The 22,806-nt window shown below is 33.5% G+C and overlaps 1 protein-coding gene across 1 annotated transcript in view; it reads left to right on the forward strand.

Moving 5' to 3' along the window:
• The first annotated feature begins 4,770 nt into the window (after nt 1–4,770).
• The window catches only part of LOC136040536 (PHD and RING finger domain-containing protein 1-like), a 75,326-nt gene continuing 57,290 nt past the window's right edge, over nt 4,771–22,806 (forward strand). Inside the window, exons 1-5 of the mRNA XM_065724721.1 lie at nt 4,771–4,895; nt 10,105–10,286; nt 14,576–14,731; nt 17,757–17,894; nt 22,239–22,361. Coding sequence (XP_065580793.1) covers nt 4,826–4,895; nt 10,105–10,286; nt 14,576–14,731; nt 17,757–17,894; nt 22,239–22,361 — 669 coding nt within the window. The 5' untranslated portion in view covers nt 4,771–4,825. The remainder of the gene's footprint in view (nt 4,896–10,104; nt 10,287–14,575; nt 14,732–17,756; nt 17,895–22,238; nt 22,362–22,806) is intronic.

Here is a 22,806-nt window from a genome sequence, read left to right on the forward strand (position 1 = left end):
GAAATTTTCTTCCCCCCATGACAAATTCCTCAATGGAAAGTTCCCCCAGCATATCCCCCTCTTCTCAACCCCTCCCCCCAACCAAAACATCCTCCTGAAAACGCATGTGCACTTCCCAATAACCATACTATATTTAAGCACTGGTTAAAGTTTGTAACTTGTAGCCCCTCCCAAGGGGATTGTGGGGGAGTAAGTCGTCCTCAAAGACATAGTTATAAGGTTTTTCGACTACGCTGAATAAAATGGCTATCTCAGAATTTTGATCCGTTGACTTTGGGAAAATAATTAGCGTGGGAGAGGGCCTAGGTGCCCTCCAATTTTTTTGTCACTTAAAAAGGGCACTAGAACTTTTCATTTCCGTTAGAATGAGCCCTCGCGCAACATTCTAGGACAACTGGGTCGATACGACCACCCTGGAAAAAAAAACGCATCCGTGATCTGCCTTCTGGCAAAAAATACAAAATTCCACATTTTCGTAGATAGGAGCTTGAAACTTTCACAATAGGGTTCTCTGATACGCTGAATCTGATGGTGTAATTTTCGTTAAGATTCTAATACTTTTAGGGGGTGTTTCCCCCTATTTTCTAAAATAACACACATTTTCTCAGGCTCGTAACTTTTGATGAGTAAGACTAAACTTAATAAGACTTATATATTTAAAATTAGCATTAAAATGCGATTCTTCTGATGTAGCTTTTGGTATCAAAATTCCATTTTTTAGAGTTTTGGTTACTATTGAGCCGGGTCGCTCCTTACTACAGTTCGTTACCACGAACTGTTTGATCAGTTAACGTTTAAAACGCAACCAAAGAATATCTGCTCTTATAAAATGGTCAGAGAAGTTAAAGACATGGTAAGTATTTTTTAATAGTCATCATTTGCCTGGTGTATACAAACACTCAGTCCTGATAAATTTAGGGTTGTTCTACTGGCTGTTTTGAGCCCTTTAGGGGGTTTAAGATGTAGAAATATTAGCGTTGGCGTATGGGGAGGGGGGCAGCTGCCGCCTAGAATTTCAAACTTGCAATATATATGCCTGAAAAAGCAAATGGTTTAAAAGTAGCTGAAGAAGGTAGATGGCTAAAAAAAATGGTTGATAAAAGGTTGATGATGAAAATAGCTGGAAATAAACAGGTAGAATAACTTAATAAATCTCAAACAAGAACCGATTATCCGTAATGTATAGAAATTTTTAGCTCTAATCTAAGAAGATTAATGCTGAAGCTTTTTGATGATTTGTTGTTTTGGTGATTGCTCATTAATAAAAATTCCATGGGTAGGATAGAACTTGCTGGCAATAAAAGGTTTTGTGAACTACCAATATAACTTCAGCTCCACCCTTCACCTTTCATCACAGAATTGGCTGCCCCTCCCCCCTAGACATGAAACTACGTACGCCCATGAGTAGTAGTAATCAGATTATTGATGCTTCTTAACTACTAAGGTCCCTGCTTTGACCCTGCACTGTGTTTTTTCAGCAAGGTTCAATCTATACCAAAACTATACCAAAACATAAGAAGAAAAATCAGTGAAAGGTTAATGCCGTTACTATAAAGAGAATAAAAAGACTGACTATGTACAATACTATCGAAAGCCTTAGAATGACCATGGGCACAAATTTGAAGACCATATCCTTTGGCCGAAGCATCTTTAAAAAGGCAAGCCAGGGCACGGTGAGCGTGCCGGCAAGTGATGCCAGACCGAAAACCGAGCTGGTTCTCCCCATAATTAGCATTCAAATTGATGAAAGGAAGCTGGATATATTTAAGGATTCTACTAAAATTACAAGTAACCATGATTTGCCTGTAAGAATAACAGTCCAATGGACTCTTACCTGACTTAAGAAGGGAAGTGACAGTTGCACACAAAAATACTGAAATGACATTATTTAATGTCAATGACAGTTGCACACAAAAGACAATGAAAATGACAATGACAATGACAAAATGACAATGGCAATGAAAATGGAAATGACAGTTGCACACAAAAGCTATCAGGAACAAGTGAACAACAAATAAACATTTGGAAAAACAACTGTAAACGGAAAAATAAAGAAGAGCAATTTACTTAAAACTAACAATTCCGTCAACAATAATTCCAATATTCCGATAAACACTAATTCTGTCAACGTCATCAGTGCTTGATTTCAGTAAAACAGTTCAAAATAGGGATGATACCTTTTTATTGACAGTGAATAGATATAAAATTATTTAACTGGATATTTCGAACACATATACAGTGTTCATCATCAGCAGTAAAACTAAAAGACATGAATAAAAATAAACAAAATTTATACCTAATAAACTAATAATAATCTATTCACTGTCAATAAAAAGGTATCATCCCTATTTTGAACTGTTTTACTTTCGTCATGGGAAGGCAGTGTGGTCTTCGAAGTTATCTATATTGATTTTAGTTTCTTAACAGATGCAATTACAGCATCAACAGAAACGGATAGAACTTTTTCTTGAGTCAGGGATGACGGGAGAACTGAATCAAGCAATTTTGAGTAAAATACATGCACTGCATACCTCACTTTGGAAAAAATAAATAATTAGTGGTCAGACCACACAGCTGGCGATATGGGTCATTTAAATTTTGCTGAGTTATCTAATTTAAATGAATCAATCACTTTGTCCTATTAATTCTTGTTGGTAGGACAATATAGCCTTTTATATCGGCTCGATCGCAGACGTTTTTTAAACACACGGCTGGTTTTTTGCTTCATTTCAAATAGATTTGTTTTTTACGATTGACAGTTTAGGGTTTACACAACTATATTGGTTAAAATTTAAAGTAAGGAGCAAGTTTAAAATAAAAAAAAAACTGAAATTACTCTGTATATAAGGTGGACATCCCACTCCTCTACATCTTGCTCATTAAACAAATGTTTTTGGTGTTTTGTAAAATCTTTTTTTCCAATTGCAAATTTTCTTTTAAAATTTTGGTAAAAGCCAAACTTCACAGTAAAGATTAGGGGGCTACAGAGGAGACAGCTCCATCATATAAAAAATAATCTGTTCAAATAAGTTTTATATCTGTTCCTTGTTTTCTGTTGAAAAGTTCTATTCTTATTCAATTTTTTATTGTTTTCCAAATCATACCCAATCCTAACCAAAATATAATTTGAGGTACTGGTTCCTTAAATCCCTGATTAATTACTAATAAAGTATGTAAATCAATAATTTTACGCTAATTAGTACGGTCCCACGTTTAAATTTGCAGTCGCGATTCTGGATAATTTTGAATATACTTCAAAAATTGGCTATAAATAGTTATTTTAGTAATAGGTATTTTGGTTCTGATACTTTTAAATCAATTGGCCTCTCAAAATTTTAAATTGATTGCAAGTTCGGCCTCTTTGAGGTAAAGTCGTAGTTTGGTGCCTTAAAATGGCAGAAAACAAGACTTTCCCTTAACATAACCTGTATAGTCACTTAAAAAAAATCTTTAAATTTGCGTTTGAATAAGCTTCTCTCGATTATCTTGAACCTTCGGTTTGATACAATGATCCCAGAAGATAGTAAAACAAATGAATATGTATCAACGATATTTTATTTGAAAAACAATACGGACCTTCGCAATTCGAAGATCGAAGTTTGAAACCTCTACGGTAGAGTTCTCTGATATGATATATCTACTAAAAGCATTTTCAATAAGATAACTTGCTTTCTTGGGGGGTGTTTTTCTTTTTTTCGAAAATCAGGCAAATTTTCTCAGATTTTCAGTTTTGGGTTGGCAGCAATAAACTGAAAGAATTTATATGTTTAGAATTTAGGATAAAAAGCCAGTACTGCCGGTTTAGTAATTGTCAAGAGAATTTCATTTTTAATTTTGGTGAATATTGGCCCAAATCATTTTTTACTTCAAGTTTTTCATCGCAAACTATTTGACAAGATTCTCCTGTGACAAATTTTTTTTGAATCTATCCATTATATTTAAGTTAATAGAAAAAGAAAAAGGGCAAAGTTGACAGCTGGATAGTAAGTTCAATTTTTGTTTTGTTTCGCTATTCTATTTTTTTTAATGTATAAATATATAAGGGATTTAAGTTTGAGGGGGAAATTTGTCCTTTTATGAAAGAGTTACATTTTAAATAGCCGTTAGAAAATCAAGACCTGTTATCTATGTAGGCAGGATGATGTTTGAATAACTACTCTTTCTGTGAGCTATTCTAAGACGCAGGGAACGGCGGACTGACAAGTCCACACCTCTTATGATCTACGGAAGCAATAAATATTTCTGTAATTTTGGTTTGATTTTGATTTTTATTTAAGATTCAATATATTATTGATTAAACATTTTGATCCCTTTGCCACGAATCCTTGTCATTTAAAATTTTCTATATTTTGTTTCATTTTGCAAGCAATTTAATCGCTCTTTTTATTTGAGGGTTTTTCCTAAGAGTATTTAAAAATAAACTTATTTCTTCGCAAAAAATACCCTGAAACATATTCCCTGTCACCCGACCGCACTGCTATTTTTGCGTCTGCCCCCTCTCTTCTGCAAAATTTTCTGCCGGTGCCCTTGTAATATTATCTTGGGAAGAGGCCCAACTAACTGAATTTTAACATACAAAATCCGATTCCCTTCCATTAAAATCCTTTAAAAAATTACTCTTATCGATTGAAAACCGTTTCCTCTCATGTTTAACTAATCCAACGGCTTTGACTATAATATAAACTACTGTTAGTCTGTTACCCTATAAAGTGTTCAAAAATATTTATAGATGGCATTAAAAACCAGTTCTAAATTATCGCCGCTATTTTGGACGTGAAAGGAAGAATGGCTCTTACTAGCTAGAAAACAAAATAGCCTAAAAGAAATGGAAAGAATGCCTTCAGATAAGGAAGATTTACCTGAAGATCACGAGCTTTCTGGATCAGATTCTGAGGGTAAATCTTATTTTGGGTGAATTCAGTGAGCTTGTGAAAGTCTATGGCATAGGCTAGGCAATTGAAACTTTCTGGAATGGATCTAAGCTTTCAAACTTAAATTTGGACCTGGAGCTTTTTGAGATTCCTTAAATTTCAAGTCTACAGGGCAAAAATTAGAAAATAGGTCAAATATCTTGATTGATAGGGTATTGAAATAGCCTAGGTAAGAAAAACATTCTTAGGTGTATTATCAGAATTTCACCCTGGATCCAAATTGATTTGGGTAATGTTCTAGTTGATTGACTTCTTTCTATGTCAGAAAGGGTTAGGTTAGGAAAATGACACTTTCAGGGATTGTTCTACAGGCTATGATATGTCATGGGAAGGTATTTTGAAGTACATACCTCCACTCCTTCTCCCTCTAGAGAGCCCTGACCTTTGATGACCTTCAAAAATATGTGTGTTACAAAAGTGAAACCTTGCAAAATAGATTTTCTGCTTGAATGAAGTACAACAAGGTCAATGTTGGTATTACTGGAACAATTGTTTGGGGTCATGAAACTATTGTTAATAGATACATTTTGATTTTTTGAACATCTTTTCTTTCTTGCAAAACTAATGCAAACTCACTGTTATGGAGTTATTATATATTTGCACATTAGGGGGAAGGTAAAGCATAGCATATATTAATACAACAATGGTTAGTTTTACATATTTAATATATGCTATGCTTTACCTCAATCCCCCTAATGTGCAAATATATAGCCCAAATTTGTTTCTAAACTATTACAGATTTGCAATTTCAAATATCCAATCAACAAAAACAGAAACGATTGTAATTCTATATGTATAAATACAAGAATATTTGGGCTGGAATAACTCCATAATGGTGAGTTTGTGGTAGTTTTGCAAGAGAGAAAAGATGTTCAAAAAGTCAAAATGCATCTATTAACAATAGTTGCATGACCCAAACAATTGTTCCAGTAATACCAACATTGACCATACAACAAAATTATTTTCAGAACTTTGCAATCCCAATTCACAACTTTGCTCAATCCCAATTTATAAAGTTTTAAAGATAGGCCTATGCAAATACATTTCCTAAATTTTGAAAAAAACCATTAATATGGCTCAGAATTCTACTCAAATAACAGGAATTGCATTTTCAGAACTAAAGACAGAGAAAAAGCAACTGGTAACTGAAAATTAAGGTAAAATGTTGTTTTGTAAAAATTTTAATAGGTTTAGGCCTGTAATGTAGACAAATTTCAGGGCTCTCTAGAGGAAGAAGAAGTAGAGGTGGGTACTTTAAAATACCTTCCCAGGATATACCTTAGCCTATAAACCCATCCCTGAAAGTTTCATTTTCCTAACCTAACCCCTTTCTGAGATAGCAAGAAGTCACTCAACTAGAATTTTTACTGATATTTGTTTCCATGGAAATTTAATTTTAATTAACCTATCTTTTCTAACATTAAGCTTCCCAAATATATAGCCTGTATGAAATATTTCCCATGTAGGCTATTTACCTTAAGTTGCAACTTTGAGCAATTGAAGGATTTTCCATCCTGTAGCATTGCTCAGCATTTCTTCAAAAATTGCCATGTGGATTGACTTAGAATTGTCTTGAATATTAAGTTGGTTTGATTGACTAGGGTTTATGCTCTGGTCTGGGACTCCAAGGTGTCCCATTCCAGCCTCCATTCCTTATTGCTCTACTCCATGTCAAGTGAGACTTAAATATTCTTCATTTTGTCACTGTTCATTCAATTTGTGGGTAAACTGGTTTTGGTAAATTTTGTCCAATTCATATTATTGACTTACCAATAAAATGAACTTATCACTTGATGTTTTATTTGATTTAAACATTATTCAAATTAAACACTTTTTGAGCTCTTGAAAATGACCAAAATATAGGGTATAAAAAAGCCTTAAAACATGGATCTCAATTTCTAAAACATTGGTCTCTAACTTACTGTTTTATTAGGCTATAAATACATTATTTTAATGCTATCATCTTTGATGGTCAGTAAAAGGCTAAAAATTGAATTTTCAATGGAAACTTTTGTCATATTTAGATTCAAGGTAAAATTCTGATTTACCTTAAATTACCTTACATCACATTTACAGCAAGATAAAGTGGACTGCATCCTCCTGGTAAAATATCTTACTGTTGAAATGATGAGGTGGCACAATTAGTAGATGTGCTTGGGTGTGGCATCCCACTGGTACTTCAATTCCCCATTACTCCACTCCAAATTGACTGCATTTTTGAAAGAATTGATTCACCAGTGACAGTCTTATTGGAAAGACTGTTCCAAGTTGGGACAGCCCATACTGAGAAAAAGTTCATCCTCTCTCTACATCTGGAGTGCTCCTGTTGCAGCTTCATTGAGTGGCCTCTTGTCATGGTAGCAAGGGAGGGAGTAAGAATGGAGTTAGCCATATTATTTTGGTCCATTTTCTTGACAAAAATGACATCTCATCTGTGGTGCTGATAAAACAATGTGGGTATCTTCAGGCAATACCCTTTGCCTCCCCAGAGGGCACTGCTTCACCCATATAGCTCTCATTGTCACTCTCATAATGTGTTTCATCACTTAGAATTCCAAATTGTTTTTGCACTGGCAGCTTTATATGCTCCTTGATTGGATTATGTTCATTTTGCATTTGTTCTGTCTGCTTTTCTTTAATTCATTTATCTATTGCCTTGCAATTATCTGATAATAGTAGTTTGTCTTGACTGTGACAAGGGTTTATGATTGCTTGATATGCCACTGATTAGGGGGAGTCACTGAATGAAAACAGGTAAAATCCATTTGTTGATCATATAATATTTGTTCAACCTGATTTTGGTAATGTTCTGGATTACACATAGTCCACCTACCAATAGAGGCTAATTCCAAAATATCAGTTGGTGTTCTGAGGTTGGCCTTGATGGCCCTCTACATTGTTCATTTCACTCTGTTCCCAAAACCTCCTCTTTTTCACCTATTAGAAATTCCATTTGTATGTATTACTAGAAGATAAAGCTTAAATAGAAAGATTTATTATCCCACTGTTTTCTCAACAAATATTATAAGTTTTTTTTTGTCTTTACAAACCTATCTTAGGACTGTATATTAGAGCATGAGGGGGGGGGGGCATTTACAAGTGGAATGTTTATTACTTTTGAAAATAAAATAAAAAAGGTATTGAGTAGTATGTTCACCTTGTTCCTATGTCAGTAATGGATTCATGTTATATATTTACCAAAAATAACCATGATTCAAAGACAGATATGGAAACAACTGGAGGTCCCCCATTGCACCAGATTAAAGTGCCAACACTTCTTAGTCTGTTCCATCCCACTGTAGTACAGCTTATCTGAAGCTGCCATCCAGTCTCAAACCCTAGAAGTCTTCAATAAAGGAGTTGTTCAAGACTGGGTCAATGCTGAATAGAGGCTCAAGTGGGATGTCAAATCATACTTTCAAAGCAGAACTAGCAAGCTTTCTGCAGGAGGCTCAACATCATTTTATGTTTCAGGATGTGCAATTTAAGGTAACAAAGTAAGGAGTCCAATGGCACTAATTTTACTGTTTGAACATGTTCTCTTTAGAATCGGTTAATCACTAAAAGTTTGTTTATGTTCATCCTAAAGCTAGTTCTGGGGAAGGACCTTTTTGGTATTGAAAAAAATAGGCCAAGGTAGAATATGAACACATCACCATGTGTCTTAGAACCCTCTTAAATACCCATCTAAAATGTTCAAATCAACCTCCTGCCCCATTAACCAATCCCTGCATATATGCCTAGAATAAGGATAACTGATATTCCAAGAGAATTGGGTTATAGCTAGTAAAGTTGGACTTTGAAAGCTTTTAATAACTTCCAATATCACAATACAAATACACATGACAAACTCATAAGTTTGGTTGTCTCTTGTATATTTGGAGTTTGGTAATGAAAATGAAAAAAATATGAGACAAAGAAAAAATACATTAACTAAAACATTTATATTTGCAAAGTTTTACTGTAATTCATTATCAAATCCAAACTGTACCAGAGACAACCTAACTTGTCATTATGTTATGCCATTTGTATGGTGATATTGGAAGTTATCAAGACGTGAGTTTTGTTTAATGTTTTTGTGTTCCTTTTCTTTATATATGTTGTTTAATGTTGCTTAGTTCATTTTTTTGTTGATGAAGACTTCTGGACTTGATGTTGAAATATTGTTATTTCTTTAATTAATTTAAGTTTGTTGCTTTTCTTTGTCCACTGCTTTGTTCAAAATAATATACCCATCTTTGCTATTATTTCATTTGTTTCTTTAATTATGCATTTTACTGCTTTGATTTGCTTGCTGGCAAAATGTTTAAAATCTGAGAAATCAATTAGATAGAACTGAAAAAAAAGTACTGTAAATGTTGAATATTTTACACTTTGTTATAATTGCATAGATGTTGGACCCTTAGAGAGAAAATTAATTAGAGTGGGCCTACATGTTGTGTATACTTAGGCTATCCATTTTCTGGTAGAGGGAGAGGTCTGTTGGACCTGTCTTGGGGGAAGATTCCTTCCCCCTGTGTGCACATATGCCTTATAATTTTGGGATTGTTGTACATTGTTTGCATAATTCACTTGAGTGAAGAATGTAATACACATGGAAAATGCATATTTAAACTACTGGGATACAATTCTAAACATGCATGTGTAATCATGCAGATTTTAGGTTTTAACTGCTAGTAAACATCTGCTCCTATTATGTATAAATATTCATATGACAGTTATACACAGGAAAGGAATGTAACTCCTCAAGGTTTGTTCTTGTCATCCTTCTTGGAGAGTTTTCTGAAAACACATTAATTTATATAAACAGTTTGGGCCTAAAATTGCACATCACATGAATAAACCTTCACAGAAATTCTTCTTTTCCTCTTAGTAACATATCCCCTCCAAATGCTGCTGCATGATATGCAGGAGGGATAACCAAGCAAATCCACAAAAAATAAATAACATTAACTTCAGAAAGGGGTTTAGAAGAGCACAACATAAACCTTCTGTATATTGCTACCACTAATTTAAAGCTCAAGACTTAACTCCTTCCTTAACACACCTCTTTTGTGCTAGTAGGATCTATATGCAGACAGGATCTTGAATGTTGAGCAGGAATTCAACCTTGTACTACTTTTTCTTTTTCCATGTGCAAGCATCCTTGTTACTTTAATTATTTTTCTTCTAGATTCATCAACAGATGAAGATGAAGAAACTCCCAAAAAACACGTTGATAGTGGATCAGAGGATAGTGATGGAACTTCTGAACGATGTCCAATATGTTTGTTAAGACTCCAAAGTCAAGAGATTGCAACACCAGATTCATGTGACCACACATTCTGTTTGGAATGTATCCTAGAGTGGTCAAAGGTGAAATTGATTCTTATCAAAAATCTTTAGCTCTTAAAACCAGGTTTCTTTCTGCAGTCTTATTGTTGAACTAAAATGCTGAAACATAGGGATAGAAGGGATAGCTAAACACAGAAAATAACTCTCTTTGAGGATAGGGAATGGAAAATTAAAAAATAATCATTGTGAAAACTAAACGAGTCAGATGGCTTATTTGAAAACAATGAAAGACATAAAGTGATAAATAAAAGATATGATGGGCAAAACCATTAACATCTTGAAATCTTTGAGAGCCCAGACCCACACTCATATGAGCATTGCTAAAATAGGAAACTCTCCCCTGTCCAATAGATGCACCATATCATAATTTTTCTTGAATAATTTAGGGAGAAATGCAAGATTGTTAAACGCTTATAATATATTTTTACATAATGTACTTTTTCCAAGTATTAGACTTTCAGCTTGGACAGATGAATCAGATTTTGTGCCAAAAAGGGTATAAAAAAAGCATCAAAATATCCATTTTCTGGATAAAATACACATTTATTTGGATATTCTCATGAATATTACAAATCCTAGGTGTACACAACTAGTTTTCTTACATGATAATTAAATGGATTTTTATGTGATTAGCTAGGAAAAACATTTTTTTTTCTGGAATGTCTTCCATTTGTAAAAGGAATGATTGTTGTAATTTCAGGCTCTTATAGAATGAGAAGTTTAAAATTATAAACGCCTATTGGTTTTGTGTTAATACTCCCATATTGAGTAAATTAAATAATTAAACTTCTTTATTTTTATTATTTAGTTAACTGTATTATTTAGTCAATTTACTTATTTAATGTATATTTTTTTGTTTTGTTTATTAAACTTTACCTTTAACAAACTTTATTTTGCCTTTTGTTACCAATTCTCTTTTCATGGGTAAATATAGGAGGAGGGGGAGGGGGCCAAATATTTCTTTTACCGTGTAATTGTAATTACTTGTTTTTTTTTTATTTAGGAGAGAATTATATGAGCAGCTCCAATGCTGCTCCCCCTCTTCCTTGTCAGTGGTGATTTTGGCATCTCTTGTGCCTGGGGCAAAATTTTGATTAGCTCCTCCTCCCCTGTCCCCCACAAAACTGTCAGGCCAAATTTTAACGAAATTTTCATATATTAATGAGACTATTTCCAAGTTATTAATTGACAATTTGATTGTCATTAATTAATTTAATTATTGTTATTTAATTATTTTTATTTTATTTAATAATTTATTAATTATTTTCATTTATTTGCTGCGCCTACCTTGTTTATTAAGTGCACCTTTATATTTATTTGACATTTTGCACCCCTAAACTTTCTGTGCCCAGAGAAAGTGCCCACTCTGTTCCTCCCCTAAAACTGCCTCTGTTCCTTTTGTAAGCATAATTTTGGTTCTACTATTTTTTGATTATGAATCTATCACTTCGTCTATAATTTTAGTTTCTACTTTCTGGACTAATTTCTTTGATCTTATTAACTTGAAATTATGTAAATATACTCGAATCAGGAGATAAGACACTTTATTAAGGGAAACTAGTCTACAGGAAAATCCATGCAAAGGGATATGAAAGACATCATGCTCTTACAGGGTATGACCTTTTTTTTAATGTGAAAAAGATTACTTTGGCTTCTAGAAAAAAAGTAGTAATTGAGATTTTTTTTCACATTTATTGTATTCATGAACTCTGATTTTGTCTTGAAGTCTTCTAATAATGGATAATGTAAAATTTTGGTTTGAAAAAGATTCATTTCCTGGATTTTGTTGACTATCAAAGAATTTTGTTTGGAATATCTTATTCTACTTTTTCCACTATAAACTTCATGACTAGGCTTTGTGCCTCTTTTATTCTTTTGCTTGAAGGAATTTAAAGATGGCTCTAATGGAATAATCCCCAATGGGTGGCTGCTGTAGATATGTCTGAAGCATAAAACAAAGCAGTTCTCCACGTGCTATTTTCTTGGTAATTCCTCCTTTAGGTAATTAAAACCAGGTGTGTGTCTACATATTTATCTTGTCACCTTATCAAACAATGGCCCAAAGAGATTTCCTCAGAAGAAAGTGAGTGGATGTGTTTTGAGGAGACAGCTAATCAAGCGATAGGAAAGTTTGCCTTTGTAGCAGGTGGTCACATTGTCCTAGTTCGAATCCTTTGGAGGAATGCCAAGTGTTTGCGCGATTTCACCATGAGTACATTTTTCTGTGTAGGCTCATTATTTCGCCTCAAGAAGTTGTGAGCAGGTATAATATTTGGAACCATCAATGTCAAATAAAACAAAGATAGCTCAGAAAGTAGCATATATTGCTTTCTTATGGTACAATCTTCTCTATTGATCTTATTCTGGATAATTTTAAGTTAGTTTCAAGTGAGTTTTGGGAGCGTCAGGATATGGTAGCCTTTGACATACCATTATAGAAAAGGTGGCTCAGAATAATCCTTAGGAACGGGCGAATAGGCTGAAAATCTGAAAGACAGTGTTCCAGGCCACTTTCCAATTTATCCAAGGTGATGTAAGCGTTTTCGGCATTTCAAGACAAATTTATAAAAGATATGTAGATTTAGGAATTTGTTTTTGAACAAGGGTTTAAGCATCTTGACAATTTTCAGTAGCACTCGATAAAAAAAAGTAAGAGAAACTTGATAGAAGAGAAGAAGAAGAAAAGAAAGGAATAATGCTACACTTGCGAACAGGTGATGTTCCTCTGTTTATCAAGATGGGAAACTGTTAACCTCCAGTTCTTTGGTTAATAACTATTCAGATATTTTCAAAGACTACTGCCTTTCCACGACTTACTGGGACTACCTTTTTGTACGTCTGTAAAGCATACCCGAACTCTTATAATTCAAGCTATCAAGGAAAAATCTCGTAAAACATATGTATGCTTACCAAATAAAAGGGCATATTGATACGACTTACCTGGTAAGGCTCTACAGTGCTTCGTTTGCACTCCATATGTTTTTTATTGAGTCGGTTTGGAAGTTTCTTAGCAAGACTGAACACCTTTTAAACAGTAGACAGTTCTCCAGATATTGCAAGTTTTTTGTTGGCCTTCCCCTATGGCTCAGTAATGCTTCACTAAGAAATAGTTTTTGGTATTACTGTGAAAATAGAAGAACTTTTATTAAGATTCCAAAAGCGTAGAGAGTGTATCGTGGATTTTGCTTTGGATTGTATCTGTGTTTAAATTATATTGGTATTCATTGGAGGTGTCTTGTTTGTTAACTTCCTAGTTGTAGTTTTGTTTGATTGATATGTAAACTCATTCTTTGTTGTTTTTTACTTCTTATGTTAGATTTTTTTGTGTTTTTGTTTTTTTTCTTTTTTCCTTTATTTTCCTCTATTTGCATTTATAATGTTTTGTAAAAAGGGTAAAAATAAACTGCTATTATTATTGTTATTAAATAACATTTCAATGGGGAATATTTTTATTTGACAGTGAAACAAACAATCTCTAGGTATTTTGGTCACTTTCAATTGAAAGAATTTGTCAATTGACAAATTCAATTGACAATTGTCAATTTGTCAACTGTAATTTGTATGACTGTGGTGATTCCAATGATGAGCTTAGTAACACATGTGTTCATGTGTTGTGGTAGTAACAAGTATATGCTAATATTTTGTATAAAATTATTTTCTTATTTTGATTTGTCTTCGGTGTTCCAGTTTTTTTTTTCAGTATTCTCATGGAAAATATTGTAATTGCAGGTTCTTGTCCTGTTGAATCTGGATTATGAATATCACTCTCGTTTTAGTTTTAAATGAAAATATTTCTTTGAATTTTTTGGTAACTGGTTATTTCTGATTTCAGTTATTATGGGGTGTTAATCGCTTGGGTGGGGGGGGTAATTTTTGTCACTATTTTCACAGAAGGTAAAATCCATGTTTAATCTTAATAATATGGGAAATGTGTTTTTAAATTTCAGGTACTAGGAGCTGCTATTCGCCTCAAGGGGGGAGGGTGCAAGGTGGGTTTTTAGGCCACCTTTTTTTCTATTTTTTTGTTTTATTCTTTTTAGGGAGGTACACTCGTGTTTTTATGCTCTCAACCTATTTTTCTTTTACAGACCCATTACTTATTTTAATAATTCGGAAAATATGTTGTTCTTTTTTTCAGTTACTATAGCCCGCGGTTATTGTTGTTTTAGTTGTGGGGGGAGGGGTTGAAATTCGTTTTCTAGTATTTTTAAATTTTGCCGGTGAGGTATAGGTGTGAAAGTAGGGTATGGTCTCAACGTTTGTTTTCTTCTGCAGTCATTTCTGTTTTTAATAATTATCTTTTCTTTTAGAATGTGACATCATGTCCCATGGACAGAAAGGTGTTTGAAAAAATATATATTAGAGAAGGCAAAGGATCAGATAAAATAATCAAAACAATACCCGTTTCAAACACAATTCAAGAATTAAATGAATTGCTAGATCAATTGGATGAAACATCATGTGAGGTGAGTGAATTAAATCATGTGATTTGAATTAAAATGGAATAGTTGTGGGCATCAAGGCATGGCCAGTTGTAGAAATAGCCAAGACAGATAATCCAATTGAGTGAGAGGCAAACCTGGCATTAATCCCTTATACCCTTTTTAGGATTGTAAAAAAATAGGATGAAAATAGGATTGTAAAAATTCGCACTGGAAACTTTGCAGTTTTCAATTTTTTTTTTGCCGAATCATTTGAAATTTTTTTCTCGAATTGAAAAATGGGGCTATAAATCAATCGATTTTATAGTTTAAATGTTCTCATTGGTTTCGTTAATCAAAAACGAACAGGCACAAAAATTTGACCTTAAAATCTACCCTATGAGGCCTCAAAGCCTGGCTTCGGTTTTTTTGAAAGATTTTTTTTTTTCTTCAATGCAAATACTAAAAAGGATAATTCTTAGAATCCAGGGGAAGATTGTGCTCGCCCTCTCTCCCCATCGGTACTTCTTATGCAAGGTCGGAATTAAAAAGCTTTATTAAGGAGAAAATAAGAATATAATTTTTTTTTGTGCTTTTACCTCCCAATTTCAAACAAAAGTTGCAAAATAGATGAATTACATAGAAATAATTAGTTGTGAATATTAAAGAACGAATACCAGATATGGTACCTAGTAGGATATTTGGTTCAAATGTAATACTCCTCAAAAATTGTGATAAAATCCTTAAAAAGGATTTTCGTTTGAGGGAAGGGAACCCAAACTTTTTTGTACTTTCTAAAAGAATAGACTTTGAGGTATGACCCAGCATGTTAGTCACCTAAATAAATACCAGTGAATGTTAATATTATATTTGTAGAGGAAGTTTCTATACTTTTAATACAAACTTGATGTCATTGAAGGTACTTGTATGATATACCCTGTGCAGCTCAAGTTGTTCATGCATTGACGCATTGTAAACCGGTTTCTTTCGCTAATGTCTTTCAGCATAGCGTGAGGAAAGACAAAGAGAAGTGACGGAATAGATAGAATATATGTAGCTCTCGCTATATTTTCCAGATTAGGGGGAGGGGTGGGAGTAAAGTATTTTGGACAGTGTGAAGTCAGAAAACATTTCTTACTTCATAAGTTGCAGAATAATTGTAGCTAATAAATTTTTGCATAGAGACCCGCTCTACTCTACCCCTACCCCCTAATCTGTGAATATATAGGTCAAATTTGTTTCTAAATAAAAATATTTTCATCATATTTTATGATATTTTGTTGGGGTTAGTCGGAGAAACACGTTCTACTTAGATGAAGAACTTAACATAGGCGCTATAATAGATAAGATATACGTGAAATATTTATCTGCCTAAAGCATTAGACAATGGCCATACCCTTCTTAAAAATAATCCTCCATGATAGCTTTAGGAGCAAGAATGTCATTTTGGTGTGGAGGTACTGTACAAATTTTGATGGTTTAAGAAATTTCAGTTTCTTCATTTTACACTGAAGAGATTAAGGGAAAATAAAATGTAAAAAACAAACGAAGCCTCTCTTAACCCGATTCTTTGCCGTCTTGGTTTTGTATGACCAAGCAACCCCCAAGTCTTTCCCTCCATTGCACAGAGCCTTTCTGTATAGCACAGAAACTCCCGTCAATGTACAAGACTCCCTGTATGACATAGAGCCTCTCTTCCGTCTGTCTAGACGTCCTTTGTTATTTAACGCATCTCAACTTCCCCTTATTTAGCTCTTTTAGCATGGAGACAAATTTTAACAACAATCTCTTGCACAGGTCTGTTGCTAACTTGTCCGTTCTTTAGGCCTTTGCGGATAATATTTCATAACCTTTGTCCTTAATTTTTACTGAAATTACGTCTTTCGGAAATCCTCAAATTGTAGAAATTAAGTGCTATCACTCCCACGAAAAAGAAAGTTATCGACCTAGATTTTAATGGTTTTTGCCTCATTACACTTACTCCCGTTTTCTTCAAAATATATAAAAAGCTATTTAGCTGAGTGATTGAAAAGTGAAAATAATTTCAAATGTCGAACATTAACAATTCGGAAACGTACGCTCTACACCACCACCCGCCATCTTGTTCGCCTTATGGACACAATACGCCACAAATTTCGAAAATCGGTAGTAGTTCAACTACAAGGTCCAGCGCCAGGATTATAACAAAGTGATTTTTAATAGGCCTGGCAAATGACAAACAAAGCCATTTTGGACGTGATGGCTTTTCACTATGAGTTTAAATCAGGGCCGTTTCCAAGGGGGGGGGGCTGTTGGGTTTGATTTTCCCCCTCCCTTCCCCCAAATGTTTTTCCGACTCGTAAAAATATGACAAAATGCATATAAACAAGTTTTTGATGTGCTTCGTAAAGTTTTCTGTATACCCCCTCCCCCCCGAACAAAAGTACTGGATACGTCCTTGGTTGTAAGTAGTAGGAGTAAAACCTTAGGGAAGCTAAATAAACTATATAGAAGGTATGAACGTAGATATATTTCTGCAAAAACAGTATTTGTTTTGTTTTAAATAAATGGGGGACTACATCATGAGGATCATAGCCTTTTTTTTGGTGGATTTGATAGAAGGTATTCAATTCTATGAATTTTTTAATTTTCTCCTTATCTATAGAACTAGGAAATATTTTCCGAGACCACATTGGCTAATCATGATAAAAAAAAACTTTTACCGTTACACCGTTGTTACTTAGAAAGGGTCGTCCTATTTTAGTTTTGTTTTAAGACTTGATTTTTTGTATTTTTTATCAATTTTATTCTGCACCGAGGACGGTCAAGTGGAAGTCTTGACCGAAATATTTGCATAATTTTTCAATTTTTTCACTGGCTGTCTATTGTCCTCGTTTTCTTCCTTTCTTCGTTATTTTATATTTTATTAGAACTAGGAAAGGAGCACACGTCGTATTCTACGCTAAATACATTGTTTTGCATTTGTCTACAATAAAACATTTTTAAGTCTCCACTCTTGTGATATTACTCTGTTTTCTGACAAAAAAAAAGCCGAAAAATATAAAACTTTTAAAAGAATTTTTTTTTTTAGATATGTGGCAGACCAGATCGTGAGGACCGTATGCTTCTTTGCGATGGCTGCGATAGAGGCTATCATATGGACTGCATGAATCCGCCATTGGAGACTGTCCCTATAGAAAATTGGTTTTGTCCTGCTTGTGACCCTGATGTAAGTACCAAGGCTCTTTCAAGTGACGATTTGGATTAAGTGAATATCTTCTTTAAAGCCTCAAATATAGAAAAATTATTCTATGTATCGTGTATATAATTTATTTTTATGCTTGTTCTTAATAGCATATTCAGGGTAATATTAAACAGAAGAAAACACGTCGCCCCTCTCTACTCCTTGCTTATTACCCTAAAGTTTAAGTTGTGAATGGCGGCGCTTTGAATTTAAAAGTAACCCGAAAAGGTGTTTCCTTATTTAAAATTTTTAAAGAGTGGGGGGAGGAGAATTGCGAAACTATTAATTAAGATTATGATGTCTGCATTCTAAAAGGATGGGAGGTCAAATAATTCTTGAGGGTGCCCTTTGTCCCTTCCGCCTTTGTGTAGGTAAGCAAATGGGAGTGTGATCCTTTATTTCACTTTAAACATGTTTCTGCAATAAGAGGGGAACTATCACCCCTTCAGTATTCATTTTGTATGCCTGGACTAAATTTATTCTTCCAAACGGAGAGATTTTAGGAGGTAAGTTATCAGTACATATTCCTCTGACTTATATCTCACCATTAGTCTAAAAATTTCATATTTGAGGCTTCAAGCAATATGCCCGAGACAAAAAGGTCCAATTAGCTCCTTCCTGTCTTCCAGTAGCTGATGTTTAATTATGGAGCATTGCATAATCTTCTAGAAAATATTTTTATTGCCTTTTGAAACTTGGAGGCTTTATAATCGCTTTAGAAAAAAAATATATATATACCCGTTACCTTCCTTCTCGGAAAATTGAACTGAATTAGACTTTATTAAACAAAAAACAATCCAAAATACGATCGTTTAAGCCTTCAAGAAGAAACAAAGCTCTGAGTTCAGAATAATAACAAATAAAATAAATATAAAAATCAATTTCTCTCGTAAAAAAAAATTATATATTTAAATAAATTAAAGTAAACAAAGACCGTATATATTATGGTTCCTCCCCTCCCAATAAATACTTCTTTAATCTTTTTTTAAATTGCTCTAGATGTTCGGCCGGTTTAATACACATTAAGCACATTCACGTAATACACGTAATCACATTCACGTCCCAAATGGCAAATCGTAATTACGATTATGATTTATATTGTAAATCCCATTTTGTATTTTGCTTCTCAGGAAAATTTGAATTCTGTATTTTTATTGGCTTGGATTTAAAGTCCTTAGATATGATCTTTAACTTTCCTAATCCCGAGTATTTTCTCCTATCAAACACCATGGAAGTTTCCTTTGCTAATAATTTTTAAACAAGTAAGTTTTACATCTTTGGAATTATAGTAAAAAGGGTGTTCTATTTTGTTAATACATAGTTATGAAAATTATTTTTCTAGAATTTTGATTACTATTGGAACGGTTTTCACTTTATTTAGGTTGTTACCACTATAAAAATGGTTCAAGCTCATTTCACGGATCTTATGTAATTTTCTTCATAAAAAGGGTCATATCTACTTTTTATGCTATAGAATTTGCTTTAGTTTTAATTTTTAATAAAAAGTTTTAATTTTGTACAATTTACATAATTACTCTGTTTCTCAATTTCATATGTTAGGATTCTGCCCTTGAAGTGTTTTTATTTCTTTTGTGATATATTTCATGTTTATGGATCTAATAGCCTGTGTAAAAAAAAAGAAAGACATGCAGGTACGCCATTTACGCTAAGTGTGGTAACGTAGTGTTCCGGGATTCTTTCCAATACCGTATATTCTACCATGATTATCCGTGTGGTCAATATCTATTCTTTATCTTTCTCATTTATAATTATATATGTATTTTTTGTCTATATTTTATTATACTATATTTCTTATTCCTGTTGCACTCGTGTTAAAGACCCGAAGATTCATCTCTATCTGTTTTATATTTTCTTTTATTTCGTTAAGGGATTCTTGTTACTGATGGGGGGGGGGAGGTGAAAATTCTGAATCTAAGGGAAACGTATATAAATACACTAGTTCTAAAATTTTTCATGTTAGAATTTTGGCCTTATATACATTTTTTTTCTAACATATTTAGTGTAAATTCAAAAAAAATTCAAGTAATCTTGTGTAAATTCAAAAAAAAAAAATAATTGATCTATATTGCATTAATCTGTACCATATTTTTTATTTCTGTTGTACTCGTGTTAAAGATTTCGATAGGAGACTATAGCCACTGAGGGAAGGGGGGGGCAATGTCAAAACTAAGGGAAAGCTGGTTCCCTAATTCCGTTTCATCTTATACGAGGCTACTTATAAGACAAGAAATAACTGAAATGCTATGATATAAAACTTTTTATTAATTTTCTGATTTCAGTGAAAAAGAATCTAGTGCTTTAATATGGGGGTAATGGGAAATTAAAAACACATGTGCTAATGATGCGCAACATTGACAATCAGTACCATAGTACTTTTGAAAAATGAACACTACAGTACTCGCTAAATACACGAAAAATTTGATAGTTAATAAAAGAATTACGTTTTATTTTATTTTATCATTACTTTTTTTTAAAGCTTGCTCAAAGGGCAAGTATTTCCATCTGTTTTTTCTAATGTGTCCATCTAGAAGAATAGGATAAAAGACAAAGAAAAAAAAACGGGCGATATAATTTAAAATTATGGACAGTCTATCGTTTTTTTTTTTTTTTTTTTTTTTTTTTTTTTTTTTTTTTTTTTTTTTTTTAATTAAAAGATAGGACAATTAGGATAAAGTTTTTATATGCCCTAGCAGTTCTCTTTTTAGTATAATAGAAAGGGATCTGTAGTCAAAAGAAACATTCAATGATCTAGGCAACTGACTTACTTCATTTTCGGCGGGACAATGTCAAAGAACTCTGTCAAAACTGTCAGAGCAGGTACTTGGTTGGGTGACAAAGAACTGTCCTGTCCGGCACCATTAGATTTTGGAATTACTTCCGAAGATGATCTTTATCTGTCGGTTGCAGTAATTTTCAGCCAGTACCATCCCAGACCATTTCTCCGGAAGCCTCCCTACGGCCCAAGGTCCGCTTGAAATTTTTGCCAGAGATTTTTCTTTTTGATAATCCTGGAAATCGTTTTGTGTGATTCAGTATCCAGAAAAATGTATTACAAGCTGAAATTAATTTTAATTTATAAAAGCTTAAATTTTAGCTCATTCTGAGGTTTTTTTAAGTTTTCAAATTTTATGAAATGAGACAAATTTTTTCTTGTTCTTTTTATCTTTTTGGTTATACAATAGTCGAGACTACTATGCAGAACATAGGCTAGTTGAAAGAATTATGTATAGTATTCAGGGGGCGAAATCGACAAAACTATAGCATCAGCGTAAAATTCGAGACAGTGCCGCAATTATGTTATTCCAATTTCAAACAAGTTGATAGAAGAAAGTGAACGGATACAAATTGCTCGTCGTTTAACTCTAATGCCAGTGAAGTTTGAGACTAATTATGACAGGGTTGTCCAGTATAGCCACAAAAGTGCGAAACAAAATTTAAATCAAATTTTATTTCATTTTACGTGAACTGGAATTTTAACTGAGCATAAGGCCGTATCCAGGGGGAGGGTGTAGGAAATTTAACTCCCGCCCCTCCCCAAAATGTTTGTCCGACTCGTAAAAACATGACAAAAATGAACATTCACAATTTTTTTATGCGTTGTTTAAAGTTTTTACCCCCCCCCCAAAAAAAAAATCATTAATACGTTCTTCACTGAACGTGTAATTTTTCTTTAATACATATTCATGTGCTCTGATAGGCAGATTCTTTTTTGATTGATCTCTGGTTCTGCAACAATTTGGTAAAGGGTAGTTTACAGAACATAGCCAGTATACAGAATAATAATGAGGTACATTTTAGTTACAAAAATAGATATTATGCGCTTTTGGCAGTGATTCTTTTTATCTTTAGCCGAATTTAAATCAAAGTATAAAAAAGAATAATAAATATTGATAATGTTTATTTCGATTCTTTCAACTAGCTTGATGGCTCTGGTAGAAAAAAGATAGATGGCATTGTTTTTTGGGGGGTTCATTCTTATTTTATTTATTTTTAAAATTTTTATTTAATACCCTAAGACAAAAACAGAAAAATAAAATATATGTACAAATTTTCATAATACCCTGCTCAATATTTGTTTGCTAATTGAAATTGTACTGACGAAGAAAGTACTTGAACTTCTTGGTAGAATTTCCTTTTATTTCTATAAAGCTCTTGCAGAAGCTAAAACGGGAGGGCAAATTGTGCAATAGAAACGAACAACAAATTTAACTGTTTTTACGTTTTGATTGATTCTACCAGCCATAACCATATACGAAATGGAGAGGGAAGGGCTACAGACACAATACCCAATAATTTATTTCAATTTAGGGAATTCTACCCCTTTCTCCAAGAGGTGACGTTTCACCGCGCCTTATTCCAAGGACAAGAGAAACGGAGCGAGTCGTTGGCCGCATACGACGACGGCGTGTTGAACGTCCAAGCACATCTGCGGTAAGTATATCTCCCATTTCATGTAATTACTAACTGCATAATCATAGGCAGCGCTATAGCGCTGCCTAAATAAAGAGCGATGTGGGCACAATGTATTATTATTATTTTTTTTTTTTTTTTGTTTCGAAGGAGTTGTCGCAGAAGCTTCGAAAAGAGCTCATTCGATTGGAAATTAAAAGGGCTAGTATCTATTTAATAGTCGAAAGTGATTGGAGGGCAACTAATCTCCCTCCCATGACCACGATTTCCTCAAACAAGTTTAATAAAAATTTTGAGATAGCCATTTTGTTCAACGTAGTTGAATGGCCCGGAAGTGCCTTTTTTCAAGATTCAGAGGGATGGAAGGGTGGATAACCCCCCACCATTTGGAGGGGATTCATTGGATCGATAATCAGAGGTTCTAGTGTTCTTTTAAAGATTCAGAGTGACCGGAAGGTGGATACCC

The sequence above is a fragment of the Artemia franciscana genome, chromosome 21, assembly GCF_032884065.1.
Source record: "Artemia franciscana chromosome 21, ASM3288406v1, whole genome shotgun sequence".
Taxonomy (NCBI): domain Eukaryota; kingdom Metazoa; phylum Arthropoda; class Branchiopoda; order Anostraca; family Artemiidae; genus Artemia; species Artemia franciscana.